General features: G+C 57.9%; 1 protein-coding gene across 3 annotated transcripts in view; it reads left to right on the forward strand.

Annotated features, from left to right (window-relative positions):
* The first annotated feature begins 3,709 nt into the window (after positions 1–3,709).
* The window catches only part of MCF2L (MCF.2 cell line derived transforming sequence like), a 133,657-nt gene continuing 119,427 nt past the window's right edge, over positions 3,710–17,939 (forward strand). For all 3 annotated transcript variants that reach the window (XM_047849041.1, XM_047849120.1, XM_047849270.1), the window contains exons 1-2: positions 3,710–3,779; positions 9,220–9,392. In XM_047849041.1, the coding sequence (XP_047704997.1) occupies positions 9,224–9,392 (169 nt within the window). In that variant the 5' untranslated portion in view covers positions 3,710–3,779; positions 9,220–9,223. The remainder of the gene's footprint in view (positions 3,780–9,219; positions 9,393–17,939) is intronic.

A 17,939-nucleotide genomic window follows, 5' to 3' on the forward strand; every position in this document is an offset into this window, starting at 1 on the left:
ACCCCAGTGTCTTTAGAATTTTTGAAGACCTACTAGAAAGTCTCAAAATATGACTTAAATATCAAAATAAATGTTTTTTAAAAATATTTATTTTGAGTGAGAGAGAGGGAGCACAAGGGGGGGAGGGGCAGAGAGAGAGGGAGAGAGAGAATCCCAAGCAGGCTCCAAGCTGTCAGCACAAAGCCCAACGTGGGGCTTGATCTCATGAACTGTGAGATCATGACCTGAACTGAGATAAAAAGTCAGACACTAAACTGACTGAGCCACCCAGGTGCCCCTCAAAATAAATGTTTTAATTAGCTTAGACTTTGTTTTGTTTGTAAATGATTACACTTCCTCAATCTTTATAAGCCAGTGGAGTAAGAAGTGTCTATGTCCTGGGAGGGCAAACAGAGGCTAAAATACTGACCGGTGACGTCCCACATGTCACACTGAGACCCTGCTACCGCTGTCAGCGTTTGTGGGCCATCCCACGATGGGCCGGACTACCTGGCCTGGACAGCAGAAAGGATGATCAGGCAGGGGCGCAGAGACTTTTTTGCAAGAGCAGTACATTTACGTAAAGGATTTAATCTCAAATGGTAGTTTCAAACACAAGGAGAAATGGAGACCATCTGGAAGGCAGAGGGGCCTCCCTAGGCTGGCCACCGGGCACAGTGACCGACGGGGACAGCTCTATAGGACTCCAAGGGGAGGGCACAGATGCCACCGTCACAGCCTCGCGGGTGCGGGCAGAAATCTCAACAACTGATTTGGAACCCACAGGCAGACTTCAACTCACACCTGTTGGGACCAACCTCAGAACTCACTGGAGCTGAGGCCTGCGGCGTGTGCTGGGAGTGTGCACTGGGGTGCTGGGAGCGTGTGCTCGTGCGCTGGGAGCGTGTGCTGGGGTTGTGTGCTAGGGGCATGTGCTCGTGTGCTGGAGGCGTGTGCTCGTGCGCTCGGAGTGTGTGCTGGGGTTGTGTGCTGGGAGCGTGTGCTTGCATGCTGGAGGCCTGTGCTCATGTGCTGGGGGCATGTGCTGGGGGCCTGTGCTCATGCGCTCAGAGTGTGTGCTGGGGTTGTGTGCTGGGGGTGTGTGTTCACATGCTGGAAGCCTGTGCTCATGCGCTGGGAGCGTGTGCTGGGCTTATGTGCTGGGAGCATGTGCTCACATGCTGGAGGCCTGTGCTCGTGTGCTGGGGGCATGTGCTGGGGTCCTGTGCTTGTGCGCTCCGAGTGTGTGCTGGGGTTGTGTGCTGGGGGTGTGTGCTCGCATGTTGGAGGCCTGTGCTCGTGTGCTGGGAGCATGTCTCATGCACCAGGAGTGTGTGCTGGGGTTGTGTGCTGGGGGAATGTGCTCTTGCGCTGGGGACCGAGGGCCAGCTGGCAGGGAGAAGCCCAGCCTCTCCCCTGCAGTCTCCCCTCTAATACTGATTCCTTCACGGTAAGCAGATGATGCTACCTGCGAATTCTCCCTCGCATTACTGCTCGGCTGTGCACCCCCAGAGCCCCATTTGTGGTAGTAACTTCCTCGTGCCTCACCACGGGCCTCACCATGGGCCTGGGGGGCTGTGAGAGCCACAAAGTCGCACAAAGGGCTCGTGGCGCCATAATGAGCAGGACGCCAGCAGGGTGCTGCTCGGGCCAGCTTTGCATTTGGGGGAATTCATTTCCTATCGAAATTACCTCAGCTTTGGAATCAGCCCTCACGTTTTCCAAGCAGCACAGACGTCTCATTTTGTCCTCTGTACATCCACCGCGTCGGTGACCCTGCACCAAAGCAGAAAGCTTTCGTGGAGAAGGAACAATGTTCTGGGTTGCAGGTTCCGTGGCCGCGCAGGTGTGGGTGACTGAGCTGCGGGTCCCGGATCCTGGCCGGGAATCCTGCCTGTGGCAGCCGTACTCGGGTTCGGAGCCCAGGCCTGGCTGGCCCCTGGGATTGGAGCCTGCAGCCAGCACATTCTCACCGGGGTCACAGCACGGGTCCCAGCCATCTCCCCTGGTCTTCTCCACCAGTGGCGCTGTTTGCACATCCTGCGGAGCCGCCCTCCTGCGCCACCTCGCTTTGGCCATGGTATTTCCTGCAGCCTCCTGAGAGCATCTCTTACCTGAGGGCCTTTGATGCTGTCCTGGGGGCCAGGGCACTGGTCTCAAAGACACAGGCAAAGCGCACCACACTGGAGCCCCCCAGCCTCACTGGGGCCCCTCTGAGAAGAGGAACCTGTCTGGGTCTTGGGGCCGCTGCCGGTCACCAGCCCTCTGCCAGGCAGAGGGGTTTCTCCTTCCTCTGATTTCCTGTCCCCCCCAAGCCACCTGCTCCTTCCTGAGCCAGCCTGCCCCCTTCCTGGCGAAGCCTGCCTGCTCTGTCCACGCACTCGGGGGCACATCCCGCGCTGTGCCCACCGCCTGCCCCAGGACCTCCCAGGAGAGCGTGGCACCCGTGGGCCCCACGTTCCAGGCCGCCAGAGCCTGGACCCTCCGCAGAGCCGCCCCAGCCCGTGCCCTGGCCACCAGGGTGCCCACCAGGTGCATACAGATCTCCCACAGGTGACGTACAGAGCCACACCCGGGGGAGGAAAGTCCTCCTGCAGGGTCAGTGCCAGGCACCCTCCTCAAGGTCAGGGTCACCGTCCCCTGCGTGGGGCTTAGGTGTCCTGGGCTTAGAGCTGCCTTGGGTTTACATTTATTTCCCTATTGGCAGAAGCCCGTTGTTTGATTTCAACAAGCCACCCACCTTTACCCACTCCATGCGGGCGCTTTAAAGGCTCAACCAAGATGAAGCTTCCGTGCGGGTCAACACTTAGGATGTTCTGGATGCTGCACCACGTTCACATTCCAGCTCTACTCCAGAGGCTCCCCTCCCTGAACCTGGGAAATCACAAGAATAAAAGGTTTAGTTCCTCTCCCTGGAAACAGGGGTTGCAAGGCTGGGTACTCAAGCCAGCCTGAGGGACACGGGGGCCCTGCCACCTTGGCTCTCTGGGCTGCCTTCCCGGGGCATAAATACAGAGGGGTGCAGGGAGCCCCTGCCCACTGGTGACCTGGGTAGTGAGAACAGGCAGCTGCAGTGTTTCCAACAGTGCGGTCTGGTTCTGACCCCCGTCCTGCCCCGGGCACCGCTTCCCCCAGGAGCCTCCCCCCCCCACACACACAGCTGGCCTGGTGCACCACAGCAGGCTTTGTGGTGACCCAGCACCCAACCGGCCACCCCCCCTTCTCCTGACAAGGTCGTGGGGAGCTGGGGGATCCAAGCCCAGTCCAGGGCTTCCGAGCAGACGCACAGCTCCTTCCGGGTGGCTCCGCGCAGGTCCCCCGAGGCAGGGTGAGACCCCGGGGAACTGGGGTCAGGCCGGGGTCAGCCCCAGGGCAGAACTCCAAGCCCAGCCCGTGTCCCCTTTGGGTGTGCGATGTGAACCCGGTCCGGAGCGACCCTGGGCGGAGGGGCACGACCCCGGCCCCCTGACACGCGAGGGAGGGAAGGGCGGGCTGGGGCATCTCCTTCCCCTCCTGCCGCCCCCCTCCGCCTCCGCGGCCGCCCCTGCCCCAGACCTTTACCCCTCTCTCTCCTCCCCCGCCCCCTGCCTGGAGCCCCTCCTCTCCCTCCGCTCTTCCCGCGGCCTTCACCCTCCCCCTCCGTCCTCCACCACGGCCCCGCCCCCACCTTTCTCCGCCTCCCTCGTGCGCCCTCCTCCCCAGCACCCCTCCCCCTCCGCCGCCCTTCCCCCCGCGGTCGGGCCTAGAGCCGCACCTGTGGCGGAGTCCGAGGACGCGTGAGGACGGTCCAGGCCGGGCAGGTGTGCGGGGGCAGGGGCGGCGGAAGGGGCGGAAGGGGCGGGGGGGGGGGACGCGGGGGGGCCGTCCCACGTGGGGGACCCGACCGGAGTCCCAGCTGTCACAGGTTGGAGGGCAGCGGGCTCCAAGGACACAGACACCCCTCCCCATCGTGACGGGGTCCTCTCAGACGCGACAGGTGTCACCCATGCCCCCTCCCCCCCACCTTGAAGAGCCACATCCTGGGCTCTTCCAAAACGCGTCCGCTGATTGGTCGGGTGTCAGGACAGGTGTGGGGACAGGTGAGGGGCAGGTGGGCATGGGGGCACAGGAGGGGTCCACCCACGTGCATCTTTCGGAACCTGGTCGCCTGAAGCCGGCAACGGGAAAGGCGGTGGCCCAGCGGCCCCCCTCTAGTCACTGAGCTTTTCAAAAGCGCGACTCAAGAGAAGACTCTCAGACTCAAAATAACAAGGCTTTTGTCCTCCGACTTCAAAGGCCGTTCTACCACTTTTTAAAGGAAGTCTGGCTTCTCTGGGCAGCACCGACACTTGAATAAGAGTGAGCTGGGGGAGGAGCAGACTTCTGTCCCCAGCAAGCACAGCTCCTATCCTTGCTGGAAACATCCCATCCAGGGGCAGCCCCTGGACCAGGAAGGGGTCAAGGCACCCGGAGCAGGCCCAGGAGGGTGTGCAGGGGATGCTGTGAGATGCCCCAGGATGTGTGTCCACGGGGAGCTGCAGGGGCGCCACCAAAATAGAAGTGCATCCCCAGGGGCCACTGGTGCCCGAGTCCTGGAGTCCTGGGCAGGCGGAGGACCCCACCTGGCAGGTAGGCGGGCGGGGGTGGGTTGGGGGGGCCTAGGGAAGGAGCCTGTGCATTGGAGGGCCTTGTGCCCTGCAAATCCGTGGGGTGACTGGCCCAAAGCTGGTTCTGAGAGCTGCGTTCTGCCCCAGCCTCCTCGGGTCAGCTATAGCAGGTGGGAAAAACACCCTGTGAGGTGGGGACAGGGGACACTCCTGCCGTGGACCTGGGTGGGTGGGGAGGACGGTGCTCTCTGGGGTCAGTCGGCTCTATCTCAGGACTCCCATAGAGTTTCTGGACCTGCCCACCTCGTCCCACCCTGTGGGCTGGCTGCGCCCTCCCGGGCCCTGACGCCACAGTCTGGGCCTGGCTGCCACTCCCGGGTTGTGGTGCCTCTGCGTGCCTGTGTCTGCATCAGTTTTGCCTTCTGTGAAATGGGAGTGTCGCCTCGCTGCCTCACACAATTATGCGAAGAAGTGGTTTGTGCACAGAGCTCCTGGAAAGCAGGGGCCCACAGCCCACGGGGTGGGCTTGTGCCCCGGAGGCTTCGGGCTCGGGGCTCCATCCGAGTTGCATGTCCCCAATTTCCAGGATGAGTCTTTTTTAGAGCATGGTACAGGAAAGGCTTTCTTAAGGAAAAACTTGCAGGAACGGTTAGAAGGAGGCCATAATTCAGGGGCAGGAGCGATGGAGTCGCAGAACGGCTGAGAACATCTAACAGGTGGAAGGACTGAATGTAGCCAGAAACCCACCTCGGCCTCCAGCAGAGTCCCTCCCCTGCACCTGCTTCTCCCCCCTCCCATCCTCACTGCTGCAGCTTGCTGGTGATTCTCTCTCTTTCTGAGTGTCCGGCTCCGTGATGCCGTCTTTAGCTAAAACCTCAACTTTTCTCTGGGAAAGTGGCATCTTGGCGAGCGGTATGAGGACACGGTCACGGCAGAAGGAGAGGTCTCTGACTTCTGTGACGTGGGGGGATCCCTGCGGTTGAGCCAGAGGCCCCTGAAGTGTCTGTGTGACACACAGGTGGCCTGGAATGTTACCGACAGACACACGGCACGTGGCCCCAGACTCAGTTGATGCAGAAGTTGTTACAAGCGTTCAGTGCATTTCTCCTCTCATATTTGCTTGTGAGAACATCGGTGAAGCTGTTTCCTGGCAGGTGGGGACTCTGGGCTGCAGACACGCGGGCACAGGTGACGCTGGGCCCGGAGCCACCTCTGAAGCAGCCCCCGTGATGCTCAGAGGCCCCCGTCCTTGACAGAGGGCAGAAGATGGGGGTCGGTCTTCACCAAAACACCTGCAGAAGCGGCTTTGGGCTGGGCGCCCGCACAGGAAGGCAGAGTCTGGCAGTGCAGTCGGCTCGGGGTGGCCGCTGATAGAGGCTGGGGAGGGGGCACCCAGTTGCCCGTAGAGTCTCAGTGGGCTCCGGGTGGGTATAGCTTGCCTATGGTATTTTCCTCTTTGAGATGGGACATAACCCTCCTGGCCTCCTGGCTTCCTCGAGTGAAACTTCCAGAACTTTGAGTCCACAGTAGGATGTCTGACACTCCAGGGTTACCAGGAAACTAGGACATGTCAACTTTGGGGTCGGGCAGGGGAGGAGGTGAGAGGTGACGACCCCCTCCACCCTCACCTTCTCTCTCCTAGAACCGTCTTCTTTGTTCATGAATGATAACACCACTTTTTGAGTATGACGATTTGTAACCGATAACGCGATTGTCACGAGGGGCAGTGACAAAGCCAGTGGTGACGCTCCTTTCCAAACATGCTTCTCTAGTGTTCCAGCTCCAGTGAGAAGCATCGGGGATGCGGAGTCTGATTTCCCGTCCTGGTGCAGCTGTCTGTTCAGTGAGAGTGTGTGGTGGCCCGGGCGCCTCCCTCGTGCCACCCCACCCGGTGACGTCACAGAGCGTGAGCGCCACTGAGCCAGGGTGGTGGCACGTCTGATGCCTGGAACCGTGTACACAGGCCGGCTCCCCCGGGAACTCCGTGAGGGCAGGGGCTGCCTGATGCAGGAGCAAGTGCACAGGGAGGCGGCCAAGCCAAGGGAAAAGCCGGCAAAGCTGGTTGGCTTGGGTCTTATGCTGTGCTTGGCCACGTCCCCATCACCCAGCCCCCGGGTCCCTTGGGTGCTGTGTGGGGGACACCTGGACTCCAAAGAGGGACAGAACCAGACATGGGTGCCATTGTCTCTCCGGGTTCAAGCTGTTTATAGGGGCTTTTTCAGGGGCAGATAGGACAGCCAAAGGGCCCCGACACGGTTTGGTGCTCAGTGGGGACGCCAGCCTGGAGGTTGTTACAGTGAACAGGCCTGACATCTGGGTTTCTCTGTGCCCTTGGGGCTACACTAGCTGTGGGAAACTCTGCGATGGAGAAGGCTCTCTCTCTCCTGCCTGTGCCTCTCTGCCTGGGGACACTGGGGGCACTGTCCTGAGCTTCTGGAGAGGTGCAGTCCTGGGGGAAGGAGGGAAGCCACCTCCCAGGCCCCTGGTGCCAGCTGTCCTTGGGCCGGAGGCTGACCCGCCAGGGGGAGAGGGAGGCTGGGACCTTGCAGAGGAAGCAGGGGTCGGGGGAGCCTCACCGGTCCTTCACCCAAGTTGGGTGGGCGGCACGCTTTTGAGAACGAACTAATTAAAGCAGCTCTTGGGTCATCTTGCTTATGTCTTGAGACCAAGTGACTGATGACACTTGTGCACTGCGGCAGGGAGGGCTGGACAGAGGGGCTGGGTGGAGGGGCTGGATGGTGGGGAGGGCTGGGTGGAGGGGAGGGCTGGACGGAGGGGCTGGATGGTGGGCCTGGGCAGGGAGGGCTGGACGGAGAGGCTGGATGGAGGGTAGGGCTGTGTGGAGGGGCTGGGCGACAGGAGCTCTCCTGGTCCTGGCAGTACTGAAACAAAGGTGGACTCACACACTGGCCTTTTCTTTCTAGTCCGGAAGTTTAAGATTACAGTCAGCCTGCTGGTTTGAAATTCTCTGAGCAGAATTTGGAAGAAAAGAGGAAAAAACAGGTTGTTTAGTTTCAACCCAGAAAATCATTCCTCCTAGTTTTTAGTATCAACACCAGACTCAGGCAGTCGGAAATCCTTAGCCTCGGTGTGACTGGCTGCCGTGTGTGCCCTTCCTGTAGCACCGCACACGGTGTGATCGTCTTGGAAACGTGGGTGTGGGATCCGGAAGGCCCCAGCTGCTGCCCAGGGAGAGGGGCTCGCCGTCCCTGGCGTTTGGTGTGAAAGCTCCTCACCCTGGCCCTGTGTGAGGAGGTTAAGAAAACGTCATAGGGACCCAAGCACATGTGCAGAGAAGTTACGTGCAGGACGCGTACGGGTAACCAGCAGCAGTGTTTGTAAAAATGAGGGACGGGTGCGTTTTGTGGGACAGGCAGGGAAGCCGGCTGGAGCTGTGTGTTTGGGCAGGGAGAGAGGGAGGAAACGGGGTGCCTTCCCAGGCAGGGGTGCGGAGTTGTTGGTGCCCGATGCACTTGGGAACTGGCTGCGTCTGCCGGCTAGCGCCACCCCCCAGTCCAGTGGCGGCTCCTTCCTCCCTGCGAAGACCCGCAAGGCTCTGTGCCAAGGGTCCTATGTAGGCAGCAAGTGGGAACCCCTCCCCAGGGCCAGCCGGCAGTGGTGGGCTTTCAAAGCTGCCTGGGGGTCTAAGAGGCGGTCAGGCCTGGGAGCGGCTCCAAGGGCAGACTGGCCATCGGGTAGCTGGGCTGTCGGGGAGGGTCTGGAGGACAGGATCGGCAGGGCCAGCCCCCGGCAACCAGGGGCTTCAGGGGAAGGACTGACAGCTGGTGACCTGGTGGCCGGAGCGAGGGCACGGTGCCTGTGCCCTGCGGCAGCCGCCTCCAGGGCGTGGCTTCAGTCAGAGACAGAAGCAGGGGTGATGTTCGTGGAGCCACAAGTAAGGGTTGTTAAGTGATGTCATTTACATCTGTACTCTTGAAGATGGGGCCCTGCGGGTGTGAAGTCGACAGAGGGAAATAAGAACGAACCGGAAACAGGCTCAAAGACCAGGCACAGAAGAGCACGGTCGGTAGTGACCTGCTGAGGTGACCCTTGCACCCCATGCATGATTCCGGTGCTGTTTGAGATGCAGCTACCAGCTGTCTCTTTAAATTCAACCCTGCTTCCAAAAACTTGACTGAAGTTTCTTTGCCAAATTTTCACTGGAGGGATAATACCTTGATGTTTGTTCTGGAACTCAAGAGGACATTCTTTGCTCAGAGGATTTAACGTGTTTTTAAGTAATCTGAATAAGCAACCAGCAAGGGTTCTGAAGTTTGCCAGTTCGGTGAATGAGACTGTGACCTTGAAACCGGGGACCCAGGGATTTTTATATCCTTGAAACAAGAGCCTAAATGTCAAGGGGGAAAGATCTAGGCCTTTGTTTTTCTTAAGCAGCAGAAGTAAATGATATTTTTGTTTATGCAACCTTTACTCCACTTGAGTACTGGGACAGCAGGCTGGTTGCTAACTGAGCGTTGACACGATGGAAGGCAGTTGGAGAACGAGTGTCCTCGTGGGCGCACTCTGGCCATTTCTGAATAAGCGCCGCGGAAGGCTGCGTCTGGTTATTTGGGCTTTATTCGCAGACACAACGCCAATGTCTTTGGGCAGGGTGACCTCATTTTTGTGGTTAAAATCTGTTTCCGCACTGCAGACTTATGTTTGACTGCTGGAGATGTGTCCCATGCCAGAGGGCTGCACGTGACCATCGCTCCTCCCTGAGACGATCCGATGAGGCTGAGGAGGAAGAAGGTGACCATCAGATCGATGTCCCTGACGTCATCGGGCTTGTTCAAGACCAACCCGGGGGGTCAGACACACCCACAGGTGGGGATCGCGCCTTATTTCTGTCCGGAAGCTCAGGCTGGTGATCGGACTCGCACGTCCTCCTCGTAGCTACTGTGGTCCTGGGAGCAGGTTGATTTCTTTTGGATCACTGTCGCCTATTGTCACCTGCCCACGGCTGGCAGGCAGTCTCCCAGGATAGTCCTCACCGGGCCACCTGGCGGTTCTTCAGATGAGCGGTTTAAGATGAGCTCGGCTCCGGTGAGAGGGGAATAGTTCATTCGGGTCTGCAGTGAAACACCTGCGCCTGAAGGAGACCGTCACCAGGCTTTGCTTCAGTTCTCAAAAACACGTGATCTGTGGTTTGAATCGGTGGGTCGAGCTCCTGCCGGTCAGCAATCCGCGGCCGGTGCCCGGAGGACAGCTGAGCAGGACCCAAGGGGTGAGACCCCACTGTCCTCAGCGCCCAGCCTGACCCCCATCCAGGCCCGGGGCCCTCCCTCGCTCCCCTGGCCAGGGTCTTAACGGGAGGGAGAGGCTGTCCCCACTCTGAGTTTCACCTGCACGGAGTCATTGCCGATCCTTCCTGTCCCGCTCCGAAATCCTTCCTGTCCCGCTCCGAAGTAGTTTTCACCGGACGGGGTGAGCCCTGCACCCACCACCAAGGGACAACATGACAGGGATGGCGAGTGTCCACCTGGGGCTGGACCAGAGCCAGGCAGGCCTCTAGGAATGCGGGGAACACTCCTCCTTGCTCTGCATCTGGAGCTTTCTCGGCCTTGCCCTAGCTGGGCTCCGCCACAAATGGCCCTCTGAGTGGAGGCATCCCCGGCCTCCCCCTGGAGCTGTGTCACGGGCGTCCCTAGGCCAGCAGCTCGTGAGCATTTCCCTTCAGACGGGGTGGGGGTGGAGGGTCTCATAAACACCCCAGACCCAGTGGGCCTGAACCACGGCCCCAGTGACGGACACTTGCGTGTGTGAACACCGTTGGCCATTTGAACCTGGCTGGTGGGTAGTTGCATCCTCGGGTGGTGGCCTTGCCAGCATCTCTGTTTAGTAGGTTTCGAAACTTGATTTTTGTCACTTGCCTTGTTGGTGACTGTTGGCGAGTGACAGGCTGTAGCCAGAACCCCCAGGGCGGTCTCCCCGAGATGGCGTGGCCCTGGGCTCTGGGAACTTGGTATGGTGCGGGCTATCAGCAGGTGTGTCCACCCCTGGAAGGGCACTTGGGGTGGAGGTGGCTCCCTCCTGGAGCAAGAGCACAGTTACGGGCGCAGACATGAGCACTGACTTTCGCGGCTGGAAGGTTATCTAGCTCTCCGTGCTCAGTGGGGCTGCAGTGAGCCTCCGTGACAGCTCAGACTCCTGTGGTGGTTGTGCCCCCAGCTCTGGGGACCCTGCTGGGGACCGAGACTAAGGGCAGGGAGGAAGCGGGGCGTATGGGTGACAGGCTGACCGCTTCCTAATGTAACCACATGTCCTGGGCTGAGGCTCCAGAGTGGACTTGGAGGCTGGACCGTGGCTGTCGCGCACTGGCCCGGACTGTTCACGGCCGCACCGAGCAAGCAGTGTGTCAGGCAGGGAAACACGTGGCTGTGAAGGGTTCGTGAGTTTGTGTGTTGGTTTGAATGCCCTTGTCTGAAGCGCAGGAGCACGCACTTGTCACGGCCAGTGGTTCCGTGTCGCCGCCGCAGTGCCGCGTCGGGGAGATGGGTCCACTGGCAGGGGCGAGCTGTCCCGGTTTGGGAATGTTGTTGCCACGGCGTTTACTTTTCAAAAAGTTCTGTCTCTCCTGATCGGTTAGTAGCGTCTTTAATGATACCACACCTGAACAGGTACCGGGCAGAGACAACTAAGTGCGGTCGCTGACGTGGGCGTGAAGCGGACGGTTACCGCCTGCAACATGAGGTTGAATCGTGGCGTCGCTGATGTGTTGCAAAACCCTTCGGATATCGATGCTTTCACGCGGCTCACCTGATGCCTTAGTGCATTTAGGACGCTGGCTTGTGCGGGTGGCGCGGGCGGCCCGTGGGGGGCGGGGGCCCAGCTTCGGGAAAATATACTGGGAAGGAAGGAAGCTCCAGGATTTCTGGTGTCGCCACTGGGCCTCAGCTCCGCAGAGAGCAGAATGGCCACTAGTGACCGCGGGTGGCGTTGTGCGCAGTCTCACAGGCGCTGTCCTGTGGTTTGTCTCCCGGAGCTCACACCGTGTTCCCGCAGAGGCCCCCTCCCCACGCACACTGCCCACCCCCAGCAGCCACTCTCCTGCTGTCCATCAGCACAGGAGTGATTTTGTTGTGTTTCCTCAGACAGTTGGTGGCTTTCCTGTTTCTCTCTGTGCTTGATGGAGTGTGCTGTACGATTACAGTGATTTAGGGGCCAAAGTGCTCTGGAGGAAGTGTGTCTGTGGGCCGTAACCAGTGCAGACGAGGGCCGTCAGGGAGGAGGTCTTTCTCCCTGTTGCCTTGCCCATGTCCGGACTAAAGTCCTGCGCATCTGTCCGTCCTGCCCACCTGTCCAGACCCACAAAAGTTCCACCTGTTCCACAAAGCGCTGCTCTGTGACACGGCTGCTCAGTGTCGGGGGTGTGGGGCCTCCCCGACCGAGCCCGACTGTGTTGTCCCCGGCAGGGCAGGTTCCCCTGCCTCCGAGACATGGCAGCGTGAGGACAGGGAGTATTTCCTTCCCCATGTCCCGTGCCACTGTTTTCATCTTCAGTGTGCGAGGCCTGGCAGTATTTGGGAATTATGGCACCGGCCCGCAGGGTGGGCGGTCCTCGGACGGGCCAGGTCAAGCGGCCAGTAGTGCTAGGCCGCGTGGAGGCCACGAGAATGTGTCCTGAAGCGCCTGACCCACGTGGACAAGAGGCCCGGAAGAAGTAGCTGCAGGATGTTGTGTGTATGCGCAGCGGGGGTGGGGGGGGATGGACAGAGCCCCTTGGGGCGGGCAGAGAAGGCCCTGAGCAGCCATCCCGGGATAGGTGGGAAGGAGCCTTCAGTCTGTGTCCTCGCGGACAAAATTGGAGAACCTGGCCGGCGCCACCCCTGGAGGCTGTACTGAAAACAAATCGAGGCGTGGATAAAAGTCTTCACATGGTTTGGTTTCAATCAGCAGGTTCCACCTGCAGGGGTTTAACCTAAGGAATCAATCAAAAACTGTCACCAAGGTTCATGAACAAAGCTGTTCCCGACAGTCATTATTTATGCCAGTGAGTGGGGAAAAGCGAGGTCACGTGTTAGGAGTTTGGTGATGCTGTCTGGTCGCTCAGACGACACAGTCACCATGTCTTGTGCCCTAAGTGAAGCCCGGCTACAAAACATCGCACCACAAGGACGACTTTGTAAACAGAGCACATGCACTTTTGATCAGAGATTTGCAGCTGTGTTTTTTTATCACCCGTTGGTAATCTGTCTTCCTCTGTCTTTCTGTGTCAAGAGGCTGTGTTATCTCTGTGAGAAGAGGGTTTCCTGAGGCAGGACGTGAGGTTGGACGCATGCAGGCGTCAGGACCCAGCCCTGTCCTGCGCTGACCCCTGTTCCTGGACGTGTCCCCCACACAGGCTGCTTCTGCAGGAACCATCCTGCCTGGTCTCCCTGGGTCTGTGGCCCTTCTGCCAGGCCGAGCTCACCCTGCAGTTTGGAAGGGAAATGTCTCCTCGGAGAACGTTCCTGGCACTTTGCCGGTGGCCCTCGGAGAAAGGCCCGAGTGTGCACAAAGCCACGGGAAGTGGGGACAGGGGTTCTGGCGTGGCCAGACTGGCGTCCCCTGGAGCTGAGGGTCAGGCCTGGTGGCTCTGCCCGGTGTCGGCCCTGGAGGCCGCGGCCCTCCCACACCCCGGCCTTCCCCGACACCCTCGCACCATGCTGTGGCACCTCAGAGAGGCACTGACGTATCTTTGTCCTGGATTTTTCTTCGAAACCGTAGCTCCTGAGAACCTGAACCACCTCCTGGAGGGCACTTTCAGTAAAGACGAGTCGCAGTGGCCCTTCCTAGAGGTATGTGACGTCTCCTCATCCGTCGTGGGGATGGAGGCGGTCGCCGTGAGCGTTGCTTGGATTCACTGATTCTTCAGACTTCCCGTGTCCTGGTCTGCTCGCTCCCTTCGCCCTTGTTAGCTGGCACCCCCTGCACACGCTCGGTCCTTTCCCTTGTGTTTACCGGTTTGTAGGATGGTACATTTGTTGCTGGCATCTCCCCGAGGGAAGTGGGGAGGGCGTAAAAATACCGCTTTAAACCCTTAAAAAGTAAAATTGAACCAAGTATCGTTAAAAGACCTTGTCGGCTTTGCTGGCTGGCTGCGTGCCCGGGCAGCGGCCCATCCACAGAGGAAAGGGGCTCCAGGTGTAGAAGGCGAGGACCTCACTTACGAACAGGAGGACGAGGAACTTTACTCTGGAAGAAAAGCGGGGGGCCCTTGCGGGGTCATCACTTAGGGGTCCGGCCGACAGGCCACTGACTGGCTGGTGCTGCTCAGGACACTCTGTGGCTAGGGAGTCAGAGCTGTGATTAAGTCTTTTTGGTGACGGGCCAGCGCCTGCTCCGTTTGGGGCCTGTGTCGTGTTTTTAACAGAACTAAGAAACTGATATTCTACGTACGTTCAGCTGTTCGTATTGGTCAAATTGTCCCTTTTGGGGCCTTGGGAACCCCCTGGGTCTGCCGGGCCTGCTGCCGCATCCTGGGCGTGTCCTCGCAGAGAGGAGCGGTGACGAGCGCCTGGCACAGGGCTGCCCACCACCACTCGGCCGTGCCACTCCTTTGCACTTCAAGTGTGCCACACGCACATGCTCGTGCGCCTGAGTTCTTAGCCGCAGAAGCTAACGAGCTGCGTGGACAACGCACACATACTGCCTGCCGCGTGGCCTCAGGGGAGGAGGGTCTAGAAAGGGCAGGGCTGGCCTCTCAGCCACAGGAGGCAGTGCGGAGGGTGGGATCCCCGTGCACACATGTGCCACAGCACGTCCACGGCTGGCATGGACCAGAGCCTCTCCCCTCTCGTAGCTGGAACACACTGATTCCTTCTGATGCTCTCAGTTCAACTTCGGGACCACATGGGGCCCAGATCTCTGTCTTCCTGACCCCGTGCCCCAGTCCCACTTTCCATTGACAGCAGCAGCCGGTGTGAACGGCAGAAGCCACTCCATCCCGGACTCGGATCACGATGGCTGAGGGGGGAGGGGGGCTTGATTTTCGGCTGTGGGGCGGGGTCTGCCCCATGAGGGACGTACAGTGGAATCACCAGGTCCTGAAGTCCCTGGGAGTCATTTCCGTGGGGTGGTGCCAGTAAGCAGGTAAGTAAATCCCCTCTTTCATTTGTAGTGATCGCCGCTCACACTTCCGCTCTGCTTTGTAACCGTGCAAGGTAACCGTGCATTTCCGAGCCCAGTGACGTACATCCAGAGCCGTCTAGGGTCTGTCCCTACCTGCTCCTCCTGTCCCACCTTCCCCCAGAATTGCCTTTCTCCTCTTCGGTTTTTGGCGTATGCCTGTGTGTGTGTGTGTGTGTGTGTGTGTGTGTGTAAGCACATGTGTACACGTACTCATATCTCCTCTTGTTTGTGTACACACACTTCCCTTCACTGTGCTTCCTTCTAACCTGGTACATTTTGGACAGGCTCCCCCACAGGGTGGTGGCCATGCCGCCCGCCCCCCCGGGTCTGTCTCCTGGGCCATCCCGCCTCCTCTGACCTACATTCCGGGTTACCAGATGCTTGGCCTCCAACACTGACGCTGTCCCCAGGGTCCCGGCCAGTATGAGAAAGTGAATCCTGATTTGTCCTTGAGGGAGAGGCGGCCATCGGTCCCACTGGCCACTCACTGCCTGTCAGGGCCCTTAGGGCTGTGGTCGTTGGGGCCCTGCTTCCTGGGAGAGTGAAACATGTCTGCATGTGTCTGTGTGAGTGCGTCTGTGTGTGTGTGTGTGTGTGTGTGTATGTCTATGTGTGAGTGCATCTGTGTGTGTGTTTGTGAGTGTGTGTGTATACGAGTGTGTGTGTGTCTGGGGTGTGTGTGAATATGTCTGTGTGTGAGTGTGCATGTCTGTGTGTGTGTCTGTGTCTGTGTGTGTGTCTGTGTGTGGGGGGGGGTATGTGTGAGTGCATCTGTGTGTGAGTGCGTCTGTGTATGTGTGAGTGTGTCTGTATATGTCTGTGTGTGTGTGTGTGTATATGAGTATGTGTGAGTGTGTCTGGGGTGTGTGTGAATACGTCTGTGTGTGAGTGTGCATGTCTGTGTGTGTGTCTGTATGTGTCTGTGTGTGTGTGTCTGTGTGTGGGGTATGTGTGAGTGCATCTGTGTGTGAGTGCGTCTGTGTATGTGTGAGCGTGTCTGTATATGTCTGTGTGTGTGTGTCTGGGGTGTGTCTGTATGTGTCTGTGGTGAATGTGTGAGTGCATCTGTGTGTGTGTCTGTGTGTGTGTCTGGGGTGTGTGTGAGTGCATCTGTGTGTGTGAGTGTATCTCTATGTATCTGTGTGTGTGTGTCTGGGGTGTGTCTCCATGGCTTTGATGACCTTACTTTCCTGCTGCTCACAGACCTCCAGGACTCCCTGTTCAGTGCTCACACCAGGTGCAAGCTTTCCTGAAGCCCCCGCTTGTCTTGTCTTTTCTCCGAGAAACAGCCTGGGCCCTCTCCTTTTCCCACCCTCCTTGCTTTCCTTTTTTCTTTCTTTCTTTTTTGGGTTTGTAAATAATAGTATCTGTCTTCGTGGCTCAAAATCAAAATGAGGTAAAAGCTATCCCCTGAGAGTTCGCTCTCGGACCCGGTGCACCTGCAAGGCCACGCCCATGGGTGCTCTCCCCTGCGGGGCCCCGCGCCTGCTGGTCTCAGCAAACACAGCTCCTGCCGGCCAGGATAAGACGCAGCAGGCCACACGTGCCGCTGTGCATGCTTTTCCCGCTCACCGTGTTCCGGAAGTTGCGCATCAATGAGGAGTGAGCCCTCAGTCTCTGTTGGCGGATGCTGGGGCTCGTCCCTCTTTGTCACGGTTGCAAACTCTGCTGCAGTTAGTGCCACTTGGTACGTGTGCTGGCGCGTTCCAGATCTCCGGAGGCTGAGCAAGCAGCAGACGCTTCTGACGGCTTTGCTAGAATCGCGGCTGCCTGTGGGCTCCTCGTGCCCGGTGCTGTCACGACAGCGCTGTCTACAGAGGCTCCGGGGAGCGGCTGTGGTCCCGGCTCAGCATCCGTCCCCGCTCAGCGTGTGGTGTGACCTGTATGTGGCTTACAAGAGACCTTTAACCCCCCTCGTTTGTTTCAGGGTTGTTTCCTCTTCCCTTTGCCCATTTTCTTATTGGGCTGCTAATCTTTTAATGGTTTCTAGGAGCTCTTTACAAGTGAGAGAGATTGGCCCTTGTGATTGGAATTGGAAGAACTTTTTTCTCAGGTTACCGTTGGCCTGACTTCCTTTTTTACCAGTTTTAAAATGTAGTTGGGGGGCCCCTGGGGGCCTCAGTCGGTTCAGCGTCAGACTTCGGCTCAGGTCATGATCTCGCAGTTCCTGGGTTTGAGCCCCGCTTTGGGCTCTGTGCTGACAGCTCAGAGCCTGGATCCTGCTTTCGGATTCTGTGTCTCCCTCTCTCTCTGCCCCTCTCCTGCTCGTGCTCTGTCTCTCTCTCTCTAAAATTAATAGTAAACATTTAAAATAATAATAATAGGGGCGCCTGGGTGGCTCAGTCGGTTAAGCGTCTAACTTCAGCTCAGGTCACGATCTCATGGTCCGTGAGTTCGAGCCCCGCGTCAGGCTCTGGGCTGATGGCTCAGAGCCTGGAGCCTGCTTCCAATTCTGTGTCTCCCTCTCTCTCTGCCCCTCCCCCGTTCATGCTCTGTCTCTCTCTGTCTCAAAAATAAAAAAAATAAAATAAAATAAATAAAATAATAATAATAAAAATAAAATGTAGTTGAGTTTCAGTATCTTACGGATTTTGGATGTTGAGTTACTGTTCAAAAGGCCTTGTTATTCTGAGGTTTTAAAGGAATTCACCCAACTTTTACCCCTGGTACTTTTACTCACGCTTAAACCTTTAAACCATTTGGGTTTATTTTGTTGCATGGTTTCAAGTATGGGTCTACCTTCGTTTTTCTATGGTCCTGACACCTTTTATTGGTTTTCTATCTTCACAGCATGTACTGGAGACACCACCATGAAAATCCGTCAAATTTCATTCTGTGTTTGAGTCAGTGTCTGAGATTTCTGTTCTGCATCATCAGTCTGTTTGTCTTTCAGTTTCTGGCACCACTCACTGTAATTACTGGGGCTCTGGGGCGTGTTTTAACATTTTATACGGTCCTGTCATTTCACTGCTGCATTCAGGGTTTACCTGGCCATTCTTGGTAGCTTTATTTTTCCATATGAAATCCAAAATTCATTCTAATTACATAGTTACATAAACAAGTCAGCAAGTAATTATGGCTCTATTTCTTCTTTGAGTTTTTCATTCTTCTGATTTCTTCCTTGTCGAGTGGCATCGTCCAGCGTTTCTAGGACATTGTTATACAGCAGGCGTCCTGTCAGGAACACGTACTGCCTGGCATGTGTGTGGAGACGTGTGTCCGGGTTTCATGGTAGATCCACTGTGGGGGCGGCAGTTGAAC

Source organism: Prionailurus viverrinus, chromosome A1, assembly GCF_022837055.1.
Source record: "Prionailurus viverrinus isolate Anna chromosome A1, UM_Priviv_1.0, whole genome shotgun sequence".
In the NCBI taxonomy this organism is placed as follows: domain Eukaryota; kingdom Metazoa; phylum Chordata; class Mammalia; order Carnivora; family Felidae; genus Prionailurus; species Prionailurus viverrinus.